Source organism: Homalodisca vitripennis, chromosome 3 (assembly GCF_021130785.1).
Source record: "Homalodisca vitripennis isolate AUS2020 chromosome 3, UT_GWSS_2.1, whole genome shotgun sequence".
In the NCBI taxonomy this organism is placed as follows: domain Eukaryota; kingdom Metazoa; phylum Arthropoda; class Insecta; order Hemiptera; family Cicadellidae; genus Homalodisca; species Homalodisca vitripennis.
In genome coordinates, this window is record NC_060209.1 from 114,630,123 (window position 1) to 114,650,138 (window position 20,016).

Genomic DNA, 20,016 nt, shown 5'->3' on the forward strand with positions numbered 1-20,016 from the left:
GTTTACCAGAATATGATGATTGCAAATACTTCTACTAAATTAGTCATGATGAGGAATGTAATAGAGTATATGATAACAGCTGACAGTGAATCTGCCTATATTGTACATGAAGTAGGTGTTAGATCAGAATGGAGTTAATTTAGTACATGTTACAGCTGGAAGTACAGTATTAGTATTTCCTAAAAATTCTGTTATAGTACATGAATAGGAACTGCTAGACTAAAATACTGTATAGTAATTACATCTACTTTCATTAATTTTACCATGATATGAATTATACTATAGTTTGTGTTACAACTGTAATGTATATCTTGTAGTATATGAATACATGAAGTATGAAATGCTACTTCAGAATGTGATGATTCCATCTACATTCATTAAATTAAATTAATCATGATGATGATTGCATTGAGTGAGTGTTACAGCTGGCTGTAGATGTTCTTGTGTGGTAACCTAGATTATAGAACCTTCTGAAGGTTCCGTAATCTAAGTTTGTACTGTACTAAAGTAGGTATTGTTTGCTCAAAATATAATAATTAATTATAACTACCTCCCCAATTTAATTGGGATGCCTCATTGATACTGATTTTACTGTATCAGCTGGCCGTAAATATTTCTGTATAATACTTGAAGTATGAATTGCTAGACCAGAATGTAACAATTACACCTACTTCCACTAATTTGACCATGATACGGATTGTACTTAGTATGTGTGTTACAGCTGCCAGTAGATCGGCATGTGTAGTTCATGAAGTAAGGGTTGACCCTTGCCCTGAGGCACTTGAGAACCGGCCTTGCAAAATAAGACTAGGAGCAAACTACTCAATGAGCTTCGACTACACACCGAGTGAGTATATTCAATCTTATTAAAAATTACTTTTTAAATAATTCTCTAACATTCTAAACTAAATCGACAATATTAGTGAATAAAAGATGCACTATCATATAAATCCATTCATCGATTCAGCCATTAATACTAATTGGACAATTCTTATTTGCAACATAAAATTGTAAAACAATTGTATTTAAAAATTGGTTGCATAAGAGTTTACTGATTTAATTCATTATCATCTAATAGTGCATTTTGGTAATCTGTTAAAATAAATGAAAAAGAGTATTAATTTCCAAAAAGTAACAAAAATAAATATTTACAATGACTAAACAAACTAAATCAATGTCTTAATTAACAGTTATACTTTCTTTCTTTCCCTTGTTAAACAATTGTTCATTTTTTATTCTGGCTGAAAAACTGTTAAATGGTGATGCAGATGTAATAAGATTTTTCAAAACAGCTATTTTTGTGAATACGTGTATTGTAGTAGAGTTTCTGGTAAAATGGGGATACTCATGATTCCTGTGGAAATTCTTTCAAACTTCAACAAAAGATGAATATACAGAGAAGTGGTAGCATTTTTAAATATTAAAAAATTTGCGTGTACCAACCAGATTCCTGATTACCAATTTTCATAACAGAAATACTGTTTTAGGGTGCCTTAAAACTGGTATAGTATTAGAGAATTGAAATAAGCAACACAATCTTACACCATGATAGTCAATGTTAAAACCGAATAGAAGGATTTTCTTCATTTATTGAAGCAATGTGTTGACTCCACAGAAGAGAATCATTAATAATCAATCCAGGGAAAATTCTTGTAAATTATTCAATTAAAATCGTATGGAATATACTTGGCCCTCTCAAACATCTTTGAAACACTGTATGTTTCTCTATTAGAAAGTGTGCCTTCACAATTGAAAACTTCATGAGATTTAAAGAGATTCCATTGTAAAATGCAATGTTAATAAGATGCACAAGAGGCTTGATAATCAGATGTGAGCCCTTATTTTAAATTATACATTTTTAGTACATGGTCTAGACAAGTCTCATGTTGGCACAGGATGTTAGAATTAGTACTTGTCTCTGATACATTGATAGTAGAAGATTAATGCTATTTAAAACCATCTACATTTACTAGTTTGTTTTAATTTTTAATTTTCCAGTCCTTCGTCAGCTAATCATTATCAGAACAGTAATTTGAGTGACTAATTTAACTTGCATTGCTTTGTAGATTGTAAGCAAAATGCTATTAGTAAATTAAAAGCGGAAACTTCCACTTATTTTGACAAATTGCTGGTCGCTGAATTAAGTTCAATTAACTATTGTGTCGTTATGAAAGGCTAATCACTGAGTAAAGCTATTGCAAGCGTCAATTCAAATAATAGGATTAAAAAGCTTAATCTATTAAATTATTAAAATTCAACTCGTATTAGATGGTGTATTAGTTGGTCTGAAACATTCTTTGTAACAAGAAAAGTATGAATCTTGTAATCTACACTTCTATTTTGTTTAGCTTGTACAGAGTAAGATAGGTCCATATCTACCGTCCTGATGTTTGCTCATTTACTTGTTGAAAAATGAAAACTTAAACATTTTTATCTCAATGGGAAGAACTTGTTCTTTTTGGTAGGTACATTTACTTTTGTTATTGATTACATCAAGAAGTAGAGGAGAATGCTCTTATCTATGAGTTAGATAAACACTAGGAAAGGAAAATAATAAACTATAATGGAGAATATGAGCTAAACTATAATTATAAGAGAATAAATGCATAGAACTGTATGTAGTTTTAATATGAAACTACCCATTTGTTTCCCTCAAAAAGAATTATCAAAAGTTTTTATATTGGAGGTTTACTTAATGTACTCGTATTTTCTTAAGTATCCTATACATATCTTGCCACAGTTAACATTATCTGAAAGTGCTCTTGGACCCCAGTTAGGTTTATTTAAAAATAAACTTTTAATCAATTATTCACTTTTAAAGCTATTTTTAAATTCAGTACCATTTTAGAGCATCACACTTTATAGTTGATCTAAACTATACATTCATATAGATTATTGCAATAAAGAATAATTATAATAATAATAACATTTATTAAATTAAAAATATAATTTTCACTACATATACGTTGTAATTGATTATTTTATGTACTCTTGTTTTTGTGGTTGTTTCTACACTAATACATAAATTATTTTCAACTTATGATTTACACTAATCATGATACTTAACTGTTTATATCACTCAACCCAAGATTTTCTTTATGCTCATCTATTTGGTTGGCTAAAATTGATTGAAGATACATTTCTTGGATTGTTCTAGCGTTTAGTGCTACAAGGGCAGGCAGTCAAGCATCCAAAGTAAGTAGTATAGTCGACATTCCTTTTGAACAGATGGACATCAATGGCTGCAAGTACACTACTTGCCCCATAGAGGCGAATAAGAGACAAGTCTACACATACGCTATAGAAGTTGGAACCCAGTTTCCTGCGGTGAGTAAGGCTTTATTATATATTATATATATTTCTAAAGCCCACCAGAATATCAATATACATGTCATGTTAACCAAAGTCAAACACCATTCTAAAATATTTAATACACTCAGGCCATATTATAACTTTGTCCAAAAATTCCAAAACAATCACATGTTTCTTTAAATTTATTATACTATTTATCCATCCACCTTATATTTATTTTTATAATACCACATTAAAATGTGTATTAAAAACAGATAATTATGCTAGTACAAAAGAAGTCAGAATTTCCCTAACTTTAAATACTACTACATTTCATCCGGGGATATTTGAAAATGTTATCGCCACATAAACAAAGCCAATCGTCTATCTGTGTGTCGTATATTTCCATGGTACAATAAACACTAGAAATAAAACCATCAAATACTCCGGGACGGGCGACATGCAAAAGCACGTGGTAGCTGTCTGCACTGTGCGATTACAGTGAACTCATCAACATGCAAACAATCATAACAGAGGTCCAAGGAAGTGTTGACATCTAGTAGAAAAGACCATAACTACTTGTGCAACACTCGGTTGTCATAAAAATGCTTCTTGTGCAATATTATGGTGGACAATAGAATAAAACAGGAACAATATCACGTAACATACTTTTACACAATCACCCTGAACATAATATTACATCAAAAACTGTTAAGGGTTTAAAATGAACTGAAATTCTCCCTCATAAGTGGAGTGACACTGGTAAAATGCTCCTGAACTTTGCCAAATATGTTTTAACTCATTCATTTACTAGTAGGTAACAAATAGATATAATGATGAAACAGTTAAAGAGAATGATTTATAAAAAGTTATTTTGATGATTTACCACTACATAATAAACTAATTGCATCCTTATTTCAAAAAGTTAAATACTCCTAAGCCCTGTGATTTATGGAGAGGAGAATCAAAAAATAATCTACTCATCAAGATAATTAAAAAAATGTTAATTACAAGTTAAATGCTTGTATGGAGTCACAGTCTAATTTATAAAAAGAGGTACTCTGAAATATCTAGAAAGAACATCAAGTTACAGATATTCTTCGAAACGAGTTTATCCTTTCAAAATAGACTTTTATTAAATCTTTGCCTGTATAACAACCAAAGGTAACTTACAAAACTCAACACTGAAAGATTTTTTGGGCTACAGGGCAGTTTCTCTTGACAAATTAACTTCTGACATATACATACAAGCATGTGGAAAGAAGCTTTATTGATATCAGTTTCAATGGACATAAAACTTGCTTAACACCTTCACTGCAACTCTATGCTGAGTGAGACCGGCAACTCTTAATCTCATTCTGCGCCATTAGACCTCTGTTGCAGTCAATGTGTTAAGGTTTATTTTTTATCTATAGTAGTACTAATTGAAAATAATCGTGATATTTTTCATTATCTTGTTAACTTTTCATCCACGTGTAAAACCACCCCTGAGTGTAAGCTTTACAAGCTTGTAGTATTTTTATATTTCAATAACGCAACAAGAAGTCTGAGATACAGCAACATTATTATGGACAGCCATACAATAATCAAATGTAAAACAATATATATTACTTCCTCAAATAACATTTGAAAATATAAAACCTTTGGCCTTGGTGTCTGTGAAGAAGTTACAGTTGGTGTGACTAATATTTTGATTTGATGGCTTTTAAACAATATTAAATAGTTTACAAAGACGGACAGAAGAAGTGATACAGATGGGTTGTTGTTTCAGAATGTAGCCCCCAACTCTGTACATCAGGGTAAAATGAAACTGTGGAATGAAGATGATCACCACCAACAGTGTTGCTTTAAAATGCATTTTGAGACACTCTAGAAGTAGACTTCTTGCATTCATGTAATTGTTACATACGACTAACCAAAGTAATTTAAAGCAGTAAAACCAGATACTGCATAGATTGTAGTGAGGCTATCTACATAAACGATTTCAATGTTTATTTTTATGAGGGAATTAAATTTGGAAATGAAACGTTTAATGTGGCAAGTCTTTATTTCCTTAATATTCAAATTAATTATTTATTCGTGCATATAATGAATCATATTTAAAATCTATAATCAGTGGGTAAATAACAAAATATTTAAATTGTTAAAATTTCTAATGTAACCTGTAACAGCCTAGTACAGCTATATGGTCACAGTAGTATTTAATTTACTCACACAGAGTGTAGACACACTCTACTATGACTTTATTATGTAGGCTGATAATGTTTAAAATTATATTATGGTGTATAAAAATTATAGTAGACTTTTGAAAGTTGAAAGTTTACAAGTATTATATACATTACTAAGCGTTTTCTAAGCAGCATGATATTGAAATATTTGTTAAAATAATTCAAACAAATCAATCAATTTCATTTGAGCAAATGGTCAAAATGTTGGAATGAATAAAAGGTGATTTTTTTTAGTATTATTGTTAAATGAGGTTGCTAGTTTTCATTTTTCGTACAATAATAATTTAAACTACAGGTAACGTAGTTATGGTAGGAAGGGTCAATTCAATATGAATGTTAAGTTCAGCTCCATTTCTCCTTGAAGTTAGTACAGTGTCTGAAATCTGATGCTGTCACTTCTGGAATCTGGAGTCCACAACCATGTCCGCGTCTGATTTAAGATGCTGCATTAAGCGCAGGGGGAAATGGAGCTGAACTCAACATTCACAATTTAAACAAAGATTTTTGTCTAAATGTTTTAAATTTGATTATTGGTGTGGCCCATATATAATCAATATGGTATTTTATTAATTAATTTTTAAACAGGTCTTACTTAGGTAGATAAGTCTCTTTTTTACTTATTAGCAGGGCCAAACTCAGTTTTGGCGGGCTCCAGAAAAGATATTCAGCTGGGTCTCATCATGTACTGTTATCCGCCTCGGTACAAAATTGTCTGAATATCCAGTAACATGGAAAGAATTAAAAATGCTACTTTTAAACTTACTGTGTATATAACATGAGTTTGAAACATTTTATTCCAGTTATTTGATGTCCAATTTCTATTACTTAATTTTTATATTTATTGATATGTACATACATCAAGAAAGAATTACATCAGAGAAAGAACGTGTTGAAAATTAAGTACAAATCAATGTTATGAACAAAGACTAATAATTTCCAGTGGCAAAAGCCATAGATAATAATAATAATAATAATAATAATATTTTTATTGCGGTAACAATTATAAAATTGCATACAAACGTCATAAATAAATATACAAGCATGTATATGTATCCAGCAAGGTGATCCAAGGAGTTTGGACCCCCAAATTTTCAAATTTTTTAATTACTTTTTTAGCAAACAATTATTATTATTATTTAAATAAATCAATACTACTGACGTGTAATGCTGAAATATCATTCTCAACATTGAAATGGGTTAAGAACATCTTAAGAAACAAAATAGGGAATGAGCAGTTGACTGCACTTGCCTTAATTTCGGTTTACTACAAAAAAATATCAGTCGTCTTGACCCAGCCCCCCAAATTTTTTCCTGGCTATGTTCTTGCATAGATACGTATGTATTGGATAGTTTCCAGATTATATCATGATTTCAGATCATTTTAATGAAATGGTATTCCCAGAATATAAAAATTTGATGAAATGGCATGATTTATACAGATGTTATAGGTAGGAGGTTTGTGGGAAAGGTTAATTCAATGTGAATATCGAGTTTAGCTCCAGTTCACCTTCCTCTTAGGGGCAGTGTCTGAAATCTTATGCTGTCACAAACTTGAGTCCTGGAATCTGGAGTCATTTTCGTATGGAGAGATCCAAAAGAAATTTGTGGCAAAGAAGCTCAAATGAACTCTTTACATCGTTTCAACATCAGAGACACTTAGACTACAAAATATGGTGTAATCTAGATGAAGAGGTATTCTCATTGTCTCATTAGGTGCAAATTTTAGTATACTATGATATAATGTTTAAGACAGATTTCTAAGCACAGTGGAGCAACCGAGTCTTCTACACATAACGTACTTATTGTGGTAAAGGTTGATTCGATGTGAATGTTGAGTTAACCTCTACTTCACATTCCTCTTAGTACAGTGTCTGGAATCTGATGCTGTCACAGGCTTTTTTTTATCTTTTCAGTTAAAAATGACTCCAGATTCCAGGAGTCAAGTCTGTGGCAGTGTCAAATTTCAGACACTGCACTAAGAGGAAGGTGATCTGGAGCTAAACTCTACATTCATATAACAAATTAAAGTTACAAAGAAATCATAGTAAACATATAAACAACAACTTAGTACTATAATTAGTTGGAATCATACATTTTATTGATTTAATTGTAAAGTTTGATTCAACACATCACGCACTCTTAAGTTAGTCAGAATTTGTTCTAACAGTGTATTTCTATTTTGTATATGAGTCAATTAAGTAAAAGTAAGCCTTATTCTTCCTTTTGTCTAACATTTACAGCTGTTTTTGCTTTCCTACTATAGCATAAGTTTATCAAAACAACACCATAAGAATAATGTACTAATGGTAGCGTAATACATATTTATAATACTGTAGAAACTGTATGTAACAAAATCCACAATGATAATACTACTTATCAGGAGGTCAAAAGTTATATGTAGCCTGTTATTACATGACAATAATGATTCTAAGAAGTAGCAATCAATAAAACAAGCAATACTGTTGATTTCATATTTTAAGACACTACACTTTGTAATTCTTAAGCCATCATCGGATTCACACAACACTTACTGTTCTTTTCTACTCAAATGAACTCTATTACAAAACTCGTAAAACTGACATGCCACATTATATGTTCTAGGCTACACATCAAATAAAGTGGATGCTGTGGAATGAAGAGGACCACCATCAAAATTGTTGTTTTAAATTCACTCTACAATTACACAACTGATAAAAAAATCATATACATGTCCTTTTAGACATTTTCAATTGTAACCCATCAAGTCCCATATTTAAAGTATCCCATTCTGTAATCCCTAATGTTTTGCAAATATATACCATTTCATCTTTTCTCAATTTATTATGATTACAAGTTTTATTTTAATTTGAAACCGCCATATTTTGGCTTAACTACAACTAAATAACTTTTATTTTTACATAATTTTACATAGATTTCTAGATAGTGACTGTTTAAAAGTTAGAAAAAAGGATATACTGTATAAGCAAAAGATTCATAACCAAGCAAAAGAAAAATTGTTTCAGAATTTTTAAATCATTAATACAAACATGTTTGTTCTGACATGTATTTTTTATATACAGTAGAACGTCGGTTATCCGAACGTCATATTATCCGAAACGTCAATTATCCGAACACGAAAAAAGGTTGGTGTGTAACCTGAACTAGACCAAACGTCACCGCGTAATAAACAGACCTCTAGTAAACCTAATAAAAGAAAGCAGAAATGAAATTTTTATCTATTGAATCAAAATTAAAAATCATTGAAAACTAGAAAAAGGTGAAACAGGGACATCTTTAGCAAAACAATTTAACGTTGGCAAGGCAACAATATCAGAGATAAAAAGTAAAAAATCTGAAATCCTTAAATTTGCCTCCAAACTGGACAGCGAAGATGGATCTAGAAAAAGGAAGTCGATGAAAAGACCTCAATATGAAAAAATTAGAAGAGGCGATGTATCTATGGTTCATTCAAAGGCGAACAAAGGGGAACCAATATCAGGCCCTTTGCTTTGTGAAAAAGCCCATCCAAATCAATAAAAAACTTGGTGGGTCAGCCGACTTCAAGGTTAGTACAGGGTGGTTGAAGAATTTTAAATCACGCCATGGTATACGTGAGCTTGACATACAAGGTGAAATATTATCTGGAGATTCTGCAGCTGCAGAAAAATAATAAAGAGACATTTTCCAAACTGTTTAAAAGATGAAGGATATTCATTGGATTTGGTATACAATGCTGATGAAACAGGCCTTAATTGGAAGGCACTGCCGCGTAAAATCATTGGCATCAAAACGAGGAAAAGGCGGCGGCGCCAGGATTTAAGGTTAGCAAGGAGCGTGTAACAATCATGGTTGCAGCAAACGCTACTGGTACGCATGCATTGCCTCTCCTAATGATAAGCAAATCTAAAAAGCCTAGGTGTTTTAAAAATGTGACTTGTTTACCTCTTACCTACAAATCACAAAAGAATGCGTGGATTAATTGTGAAATTTTTTTAGACTGGTTTACTAATGAATTTTATCCCTGATGTCAAAAAGTACAAAAAAGATAACAATAAGCTGGGGAAAGTACTTCTCGTTATAGACAATGCCCCAACCCACCCGGATTTTGAAATATTGAACTCAATCGACGAGGACTTTAAAGTAACCTATTTACCACCTAACGTGACAGCGTTACTTCAGCCCATGGACCAGGGCGTTATAGAAAAGCTTAAAAGGATGTACAAAAAGCAAGTTCTTCGTCGCTTGTTACTTGCTGATGCCAATGAAGAAAGTGTTGTGCAATTTGCCAAAAAACTCAATGTCAAAGATTGTTCTTACATGATAGCAGACTCTTGGAGCACCATGAAAGAAAGCAACTTAAAAAATGCTTGGAACAAAATTTTAGAAAAGACTCGTGAAAACATAGAGCCTAAAGTTACAGACCAGGAAGATGTTGATGAATTTTTGGAGTTGTATGGAGAAATTCCTGGATTTTCAGAATGTGACATACAAGATACTGAAGATTGGCTAACAATGGACAATGACCCAGGCTTCCAGATCCTTAATGATGAGGAAATTGTTTTTCTGGTGCTGGCTGAAGATACCACCCAGCATGACAGCGATGAAGACTGTAACAAAGATACTGCAGAAAGCACCAAGAATCGTCCAAGTCATGAAGAAGATTTTTCGGCATTTAATACTGCGATGTCTTGGCTTGAAAAGCAAGAGTAGAGCTGCCCAACTCAGCTTTTACTGCTAAAGAGGCTTAGGGACTTAGCAGCTAAAAAACGGTCCTCAAGTTTAAAGCAAAAGACAATAAAAAGACTATTTTACAAAAGTAATTCCAATGCAATACATTACAGTATTAAAAATGTTACTTTATCATATTTTTATGTTTCTATTTTTTTTTAATTTGACATTACTCTTTATAAAATGTGTGAATATTATATTAACTTCAGTACAAAATTACATAAAAGAGTTGATTAATATAGTAAAAGTATTATGTATACGTAAATATGTTGTGTGTTTTAATTTCCACATGCTTAATCAATAATTTACCCTATCAGTAAGCGCCTCAAATGGGGCATTATTACAAATATGTTTGATTATCCGAACATTTGATTATCCGAACACACCCTCAGGTCCCAATTAGTTCGGATAACCGACGTTCTAACTGTAACTTGTAATATTTTGATATGGTATCCATAAAATATTTTAAGAAATAACATTGCCGATAAAAGTAATATTGAATAATTACAAGTGGATATGTTGACAAACAGAATTTCTGAGATTGCATTTCTTTAGTCTAGAAGTCCATTTTTTAAAGAAACATCTTTATATGCTTATAATGTTTCTACATTTTTGAAAGTGTTATGATTTAAGAGACCAACCATTAGAATTGTCACATCATCATCAGTATTGAATTTAACATCAAATTAACTTTCAAAACTAATAATGCATCTTCAATTTGATATTTTGAGATGACAGCCACACTTGAAAATTTACCATCTTCTGAATGTGGCAGATGGAATATTTTAGATTTTTGGTAAAAAATTTAAATAAAATATAAACATCTCTATTTTTCACTAACAAGTAATAGATTATTGTGTTTAAAAACTATTTAAACAGTAGTTTTTTTTTTAATAATTTTAGTGTAAAAGTTGATGACTTTCAGTCTCTTCATCTTATTGGTTGATGCTGATAAAACTATTTTACGTTTTTGAAAGACGGTAAGTGTGTTAAGTATAAAAGACATAACGAGAAAACATTTATTATTTGGTATATGTAGCCCTTTTCCTATGGTCTAATTTGACCTCCAGGAAAAGTAACATGTCTGACAATCAATTTGTTTCTTAGAAAATTTCCCATATTGATTTCTTATAACAAAAAAAAAGCATTCTTATACAATGTTTCTTGACATCTAGAATAAATAACTACTATCCATGCCTATGTGTTATGAAAAAGTTCTAATTTCTAATTATAAAACTGTCTTCATTATTTAATATTTTAAATAGTAGTGCAAACAAGCATACAATTAATACTTAACTATTCTAACAAATGGTTCAGTATCCAACGTTGACTTACACCACACACTGCTACTCTAGCATTTGGTTGCAAATGTTTTGCGTAGAATATTTCTCAGTTCTGCAACATTTCACAGCAGTGATACGAAGCGTGCAGGTATTGATAATTTTCTTATACCAATATTGTTTGTGGTAAATGGTTACTGTATAATAAAATAGTAAGTCTATACCAATACAAAAATTCAGGATATTAGCTGTCTGAACTTTTGTAAAATTAGATGGTGTAAAAAACAAGTTAGCCAGAATAGACAAGCGGAAAGAGCAACAAGAGAAATATCAGATCTTTAAGGAAGGAGTGTTTTCTTCACATCCATGATTTCTACATTACATTAATGAAAATCTGACACCGGTTCCAGACAACTGTGTTATAGTTAATTTAGATTCAAACTTAGAATCTTCAAAACATCAGCTATGACTCACTCTTGTCGAAGTACTGAGCAGTAGACATGAAAAGACTTCAGTTTCTCCAAGCTTTCAGAACAATACACCCAACTTATTCAAAGATCAGCATGAAATCCTATCAAAACATCAGTATCCTATTCAAAATATTGATTCTAAAGTGCAAACCCTGAAAAGAAAGTAAAAGGAATAGTTTAAGAAATAAAACATTAACTATGTTTAGCTGAGGTTTTGGGATACACTGTTCATTACAATCCACTTTTATATCAAGACCAGCAGCTTATTGAAGAACTAATTGGTCTGCAACTCCCATGATTAGTAAATAGATCTTAAAATCATCAGCAGCTGGGTGTAGTTCAGGATAGATGCTATATCATAAATCAACAACAAGAAAAATAAGAGGTTATAAATTCGAGCCTTGAAGTTCTCTTGAATCACTACAACTTCATCACTACACTCCACCAAATTGTACCCTAATTAATTATTGTCCTTGCTGATGGATTATATGTAATCATGTTTCGAGTCATCAGACTCAAGTCTAGTAGACATGCAAACATGATTTAATAAACTGATGTGTTCTACACCACATACCTCACTTATTATTTGTTAGTAGGTTCTGAGAATATATTCACTGAATCCAAACGTAAAGTGAGTGCCATAGTCTACTGATGTCATATATTTAGGAATGGAACTCTACAAGTGGCAGTAAAACAAAGATTTATTAACACTTGAGTGGTGGTCCAAAAATCATGCTTCTCTATAGAATGCAGATATTTTTCAAGATAAAAAAATCATCTCTAAAGAGATAAAAGCCCTTCTTTTTCTGTCCTTTGATTTAAAAAATATTAAATTCTGTGGTAAACCAAATTATTAAAATAATTGTGTACACATGTTATAATAAAACATCATTCTACACTAAATATTTACAAACATTTCACAGTGTCTCATTTGAACATAGCAACAATCCATTAACAATATTATACACAAATGTGCTACACTTAGAGTTTTTTTTTTCAAATATAATACAGATTAAAACATGCTTTTTTGCATATTGGTATTCTGCACTTGCAGCACTAAAATAATCTGATTGTGTGCAATCTAGTGGTGAAATATGTAACTAACATCTCAATAGACATCAAAGGGTACACAGATGAAATGAAATGAAATTAAATGAAACATTCTTTATTTTTACAGGCAAAGTTAGGGCCGCATGGCCCTTTCTTACACTTAACCTGTTGCAATGTAAAATTTAAAACATTTATTAAATATTATCTAAGAATAAAACAAAAAATAATAAAGATAATAAAATAAAGAAATAATTACATTTACACAAAGTGATGAAATTAATGTAATATTTTAACGTGTTATAATTAAAATTTAACACATTAATAAATTAACCATCTCTACTATTCTTAAAACATATAATATAAAATTTTATTTTTAATATACAAATAAATTAAAGTATTTATTCCTATTATTATTATTTATTGCAGATCGCATACAAATATGGTTTACACAATATATTTGAATTGAAAATGTCAGTCATATAAAACTGTAGGATTTGTACTCTTTAGGAATTTCTATTCCATAAATCTATGTGAAATGATGTTAAAGTATTTAATGTTATGGTTTCATATAAAGGAATTGATAGCATGGTTTTACCCTGATTAATAAATGAACATGTTCCTCATTTAGAGAACCGACATGTGAGCAGACTGTGACTCATTTTCTTGGCTCTAGATGAGTGGGTTTGGTTTGATAAACCAGCATCACGCTGAAATCAGCATGTGGGTTGGCAGGAACTAGTAATGACTCATCAGTAACTTTGACATGTTCAGTAGTACATTTGTGTCACACTAGTTAGCATTACATGATGACTCTTTGCACGAAGCATAAAAAATATCCTCTAGAGTTGTACTATTTTAAGTATTGTGGATTTTGTTGTTAGACATATTTGTTGAAATAATCAACTAACTATGCTGGTGATTTTGTTTTTAGTTCTGAATATAATACATTCAATTTCCTCTCACCGAGACAACTAATAGCCTTTGGTGATAAACATGAGATTAATCCAATAATATCAATCCTATAAGCTGGGTGAATTTTTGGATTGGCAAATTGAGCAGCTTCCATTGACACGAGGAGAATGTCAATCCTTACTATGTTCAGACATGCTAACTATTTTAACGGTTAATCATCAAAAGATTGATAAGAGTACAGTAGAACCCCTCATATCCGGCCTCGGTTTTACCGCACCTCGGTTTATCCGGCCACTTCCCGGAAGCCAATATCGAAATTTATTTACCACGGCTTGCAGACGCGCAGTTGCACGCACTAGTCTCCCACGACTCTTGCGTTATTTTTGTGTATCTATTTGTTTACATTTTCCTGTGTTGTCCTCAGTTGAGCTAATACGTTTAACCTGTAAACAGTTCGTTGATTATTTCCAGTGCGGTTAGTACAGTACAGTACAATTGTTTTGTTTCGTCAAGTGCTGTGTACTGTAGGTTGGTTTATCCGGCCGAATCGTTATCCGGCCAGGGGCTCGGTCCCGTGGTGGCCGGATATGAGGGGTTCTACTGTACAGGGAAATACTCGTCAAACTCGTGAAAGTAATCTTCAAGCATCTTCAAACTCCAAGCACAGCACAATTGCATTGATTACAGCTCCTTGAACACTAAACCCTCCTCCATAGTACTACAGTCCTATACCAGAAACTATAAATACAACTAAATGCCACAACACTTGCTTCCTTTGGTATACCTATATTATGGTCTATACCTGAATTAATTAATGATATCATAGAGGGAAAAAATGTAAAATTTTACAGTACCGTTTATCAAATACATTAGAAATCACCTGATCAAGTTATAGATTACTGAATTTCTAAAAGTCAATTTCAGCTACAATATGTATCACCCTAAATCCTTTGACAATGTTGGTCATAGTTTTCTTAATCTGTTTAAAAATAGTAAGAAACCACTTTTCTGCTTTTATTGAAATTTGATTTTTTTTCTTTATTTCACTTCTTATAACCAGTGTAGATGCACTCCTTTTTTATTTTTCTATATACTGGATTTTTACGTAGAGTTCCCAATATCACTGTATAATTATAGTTGACCCTGATTTCTAAACCATATTTCTTTAGTTGGCTCATCATCATTCACTGAGACCTCAGCAGTGCCACATTTATTATTGTTTAGAGATTGGAACCAAAAATTAAGTTATAGTACAGAACAGAATATTTCAGAATAGAACAAACTAGTTACAACCCATAAAAAATGGCTATCCACTCACTCACTGCTGCCATCTATCACAAAGCACAACTATCACAAAGCCAACTAAACCAGAGTTTTTAAGTTATTCCTCTGGGTGGGATTTTCCCAATCTAATAGGTTATTAGTCTATTGATGACAAGGTTTGACATTATTTACATTCCTCTTCAACCAAAGTAATATGCTAATAAAATGTTGTTTAAAAAAAGTTAGTTTTATTGTTTTTTAAACATTTCATAAATAATTATAAAAGTAAATACATATTTTACACTATTTACATCCTGCTCATCTTCCTTCATGAGTAATTTTATCATTCTCACTCATTAGCGTCATCCGTTTCAATCACGAAGAATAGATATTATTTTTCAATGTAAAAGTGGCATTTTGTATTCAAAATAAAATTATAAACACCACACTGGTACAAAAAAACAAAAAGCCACGAATCTGATAGAATATAATAAGGGATACTGGTTCTTTTCACTGACAGGGAACAATCATTTCCAGTAAATGCTAAGCTGACACTGAACCACCTAGGTTACATTTTTAGCACTAATTGTTCAGAGTACAACATGCCGCGAGGTGGTACTGTGCTATTCCATTAGAGTATACCGCAATCAATAAATTAAAACATATATTTGGATAAATCGAGATCTACAATTCGTTCTTGGTGATAGCAAAACGATAAACTGTAAGAAAATCAGAGTAACAGTCGAACTTCGATAAGACGAATTTCAAAGGCTACGGAAAACAAATCGCCATATCGAGGTATTCTTAATAAAAAGGTTCATTTTATTGAGGTTTAAATACGGCTGTCATTCGTCTTATAGAGGTTTCTCTACACTCTGAAATAATTTCTGTAAAACAAAGATTTTTATGGCAAACCTCAATAATACAAATCATTGTTAGTGTAACTGACGATATTTTTCAATGTAGGCCTAGCTCAAAAAAAGACTGCAACAGTTTAAAAAATACAGTATCCATGTGTGTATTAAATCACTGGCACATATGGTTTTAGAAACTTATTCATAACAGATCTATATTCTACAAAAAAATTGCAATCAATTCTTGAAAAAGTCATCAATTTTTGATTGTTTACCTGGATGAATGGTTGCCATATCCAAAATGGAATCTAACTCGACAATACTTTGTGGAATATAGTTAAACAAAATTGTTTACTACACTTTCATTTAAACATTTTTTCTCCATAAAAAAACTTTAGTATATCAATAACTTCTTTCGTGGACAGTTCAGCCGTGCATCCTCCTCATCATCTTCAGCTGCTTCATCTTCTTGAGGATTTGAGGGTTGAACAGAAGTCAGTATATCTTCATCGGTTAGATCACACTAACGAATCACTCTTCATGATGTTCATATTGCTACTTCATCATTGAAGTCAACAAATTACTCAAACTCTATTTCTTGGCTCCCAGTATTTCGTTATCTTTGCACCAGTCCTGAAGATCAGATCAGGTGAGGTGCATCAGTTGCAATTTCATGTTGAGACATACGTTTGAGTCACTGTTTGTTTTTGAAAACTACTTACTATATAGGTTGAGAGCGTAAAATAGTCATCCTGTAGAGCGTGTTCGTCTTGTAGAGGTTTTGTTCTAGATTATTTATTGTATAGAGGTTTTTTTTTTCTTTTTTTCCCCTTGGGGCGGCCTACAGCCATGCACTTAAGCCTCAAGGGCTTTTTGCGCACCCCGGAAACACACCATGAGGCCCACCAGTCTACAACTTCAGCAGTTCAACAAACCGCCGAAAACAACCATCAAGTCCTCCTGGGAAAATTCACCACCCCTGTCCAAACTACCAAAGATGGCATACCGTTCTCTTGCTATTGCAGGGCAATCAAAGAGCAGATGCTCAGCAGTCTCCTCCTGCTCATTACACCTTCCACAGAGCGGATCCTCCTGAAGGATGCCAACTCTGTGAAGATGCTTCCTCAGGTGACTATGCCCCGTAATGAGACCAATGACCTTAGAAGACATTGATCTGTTTAATGAGAGAAGGTCTGAAGCCACCTTGGAGGAAGGTGACTCTAATACCATTCTACTCACTCTCAAACCCAGATGCAACCTCCACCTTCTCTCATGCTCCGCGCGAATCCATTTCGAGACAACCCTAGATGATTCACACCTTGGAACACCGCAGAACGGTTGAGGGCCCGTCAAATTGTCGCTGAGCCCTGGTTGGCCAGGGCATCAGCTCTTTCGTTCCCAAGAATCCCCTCATGACCAGGAACCCAACAAACAATTACATTGTTGATTCTGGCAAGGGAGGAAACAGCCTGATAGCAATCCCAAACCAGTTTGGGATTTGATCACGCAAGAATCCAGCGCCATCATCGCTGCCTGACTGTCCGTGAAAATATTAATCGTCTTGCTCCTATATCCCAGACGAAGATTCTCACGAGCACATTCCATAATAGCTGCGACCTCCGCTTGAAAGACTGTCGGATACGGACCCATAGGGACCACCAGCTCCCTACATGGTCTCACTCCCAGAATTCCAGCGCCTGTGCCGCTTTTTGTTTTAGAGCCGTCTGTGAACTATTCAAGCTCCGCTGGTGGAAGAGGTTTCTTTCCCTCTGACCAATCATCCCTTCAGGGTAAAATAATCCTAAAGGGTTTGTCAAAGGAAAATTTTTGTGGCATCTGATCAGAGATCATGTGCAGAACATCCTCCTGTATCAGAGTGCTAATTCTGCAGTGCCCACCGCTGCAGCCCGACCAGAGTCCCATCTGCTGAAGACAGTAGGCACTCCTTCTGGCCATAGCCCAAATGACAATGTCCAGGGGGGCGAGGTTAAGACAACAATCCAGAGCCGCACCTGGCGCACTAGGAAAAGCCCCAGTGATAGCAAGGCAGGCCATCCTTTGGATACCCGCCAGACGAGCTACCACCGTCTTCGCCTCCATTTTTGGCCACCATACGACAGCTCCGTACATTAGTGCAGGTCTGACCATGGAAACATAAAGCCAGTACAAGAGCCTCGGCTTCAGTCCCCAGGGCCCACCTATCACACGTCTGCATTGCATTAGAGACCACTTCCCCCTGGCAATGACCCTTTCTAGATGAGGTCCCCAGTTTAGAACCCTATCTAGGATCACGCCCAGGTACTTGACCTCAGGTTAATCAGTCTTAGCCCAAATCACAAAAAAATCCTAATGGGGGTTTTTATCTAATTGCTATGTTGTATAGAGGTGTTTTTAGCATTGTGTGTTACAAAAGTTTCAAGGGATTTGAAAAAATTCATCTTATTGAGGAATTTGTTTTTATTGAGGTTTGTACTAACGAGATTTAACCATATAAGAATTGTTAAAATCATTATAGAAAGTTGTGCACATTTACAAACTTAATTTAGGCGCTATAAAATGACTTTGTTTAATAATAAATGCTAATTATATGAGGTGATCAAAACACGTCTATAGGTTCAAGAACTGGGTCAGTGTTAGATGTGTAAAGATATTTTTTGGACCTTTTCCATTAATTCTAATAATAAAATACACCAGTATTTTTGTCTTTGAGTTTTTAATTTTTTTAGTTCTCAATCCTAAAAAAACAATTAAGTTTCGGACAGTCCGAACATAAAAAAACCTCATAAAAGGAACTAGTAGTTCAACAGGCAGACAGTAATGCCTCTGGCCAATAAAGCTGGGCAACATCAGAGATCGCTGATGGCAACAAACTACAATATCCCATAAGTTAATACCGATCAGAAAAATGTAAAACTCCAAAAGGCTGATTGCTAATGCTTGAGAGCTAAAATATTACAAATTAGAATAAAAAAATTACTGGTAGTGAGTTGACGGAAAAGATCCTTTTTTCATAACAGCAGATTAGTCAAAAATACTTCACTGATCATCATTCCTTAAGTACATGGCAACCTCAATTTTCCATTATTATCAGCAGTTAATTCTTCCTTAGAGAACAACACAACACATTTTGATTTAAAATCTTTATTTGCATATTTAAGGATTCAATTACCACAGGAATTAAAATCAACAGATAATTTTAAATGACACACTCATTATTGGTGTCTACAAATTTCTGATTTTAAATAGATGTTTTATAAACATGTATTTTTGAATTGATAACATTCCTGCGCTTTAGTTAGTTTTATTTTGATTCAGTCTCATGAACTGTTCAAAGTTATTGTGATGATAACGAGCCAGTATTTTAGACACAAAGTTGATGAAGCCTCATTGAATGGTGAGTTTTTTCACAGCAGTCATGCTGCAAAAAGTCAGTTATTTTGATTTTGTTATTTTGTGTATGACTAAGCAAGTTAGTTTACAAAACACAACAATGCTCTTTATATAAATTAAAATATTTTTACATTTACTATCCAAATTTTAAAATGTATTAATACATAACATAAATTTATATGAACATTTGTCAGTATGCTTTATATGAATACTGAGACAAGAAACTAGATAATCTAATTTCAGGTCAATAAAGTGTATCTTGTATCTTCAGAAGTTTTTAGAGGCGTAAAAGGTTCTGAAACATTCTGAGATGATACAGCATAATGTCACATCAACTCTTCCCATCGTACCTGTGTTATGTGTAATATATCACACCTGTCGCACATCCATCTCGTATCCCCCACCACTGCTAGTGGACTTAGTCTTTATCCGTCCTTATCGTTTTCATCATCATTGGAATGATGACAATAGCCAATTTTGTTATTCATCATCGATAGAAATACATTTGATAGTTTTTCTCACGGCATTCTATAAAATCCTTAATATTACAAAACATTGATTTCCTAACCAT

At 33.0% G+C, this 20,016-nt stretch overlaps 1 protein-coding gene across 4 annotated transcripts in view; it reads left to right on the forward strand.

Moving 5' to 3' along the window:
- Positions 1 to 20,016, forward strand: part of LOC124357344 (MD-2-related lipid-recognition protein-like) — a 37,478-nt gene that overhangs the window by 14,279 nt on the left and 3,183 nt on the right. For 2 of the 4 annotated variants that reach the window (XM_046809051.1, XM_046809054.1), the window contains exons 2-4: positions 722 to 847; positions 3,158 to 3,327; positions 5,063 to 5,321. In XM_046809051.1, coding sequence (XP_046665007.1) covers positions 722 to 847; positions 3,158 to 3,327; positions 5,063 to 5,164 — 398 coding nt within the window. In that variant the 3' untranslated portion in view covers positions 5,165 to 5,321. Of the gene's footprint in view, positions 1 to 721; positions 848 to 3,157; positions 3,328 to 5,062; positions 5,322 to 8,120; positions 8,232 to 20,016 lie in introns of those variants that run through there. The other 2 variants (XM_046809053.1, XM_046809052.1) reach the window with 2 other exon arrangements.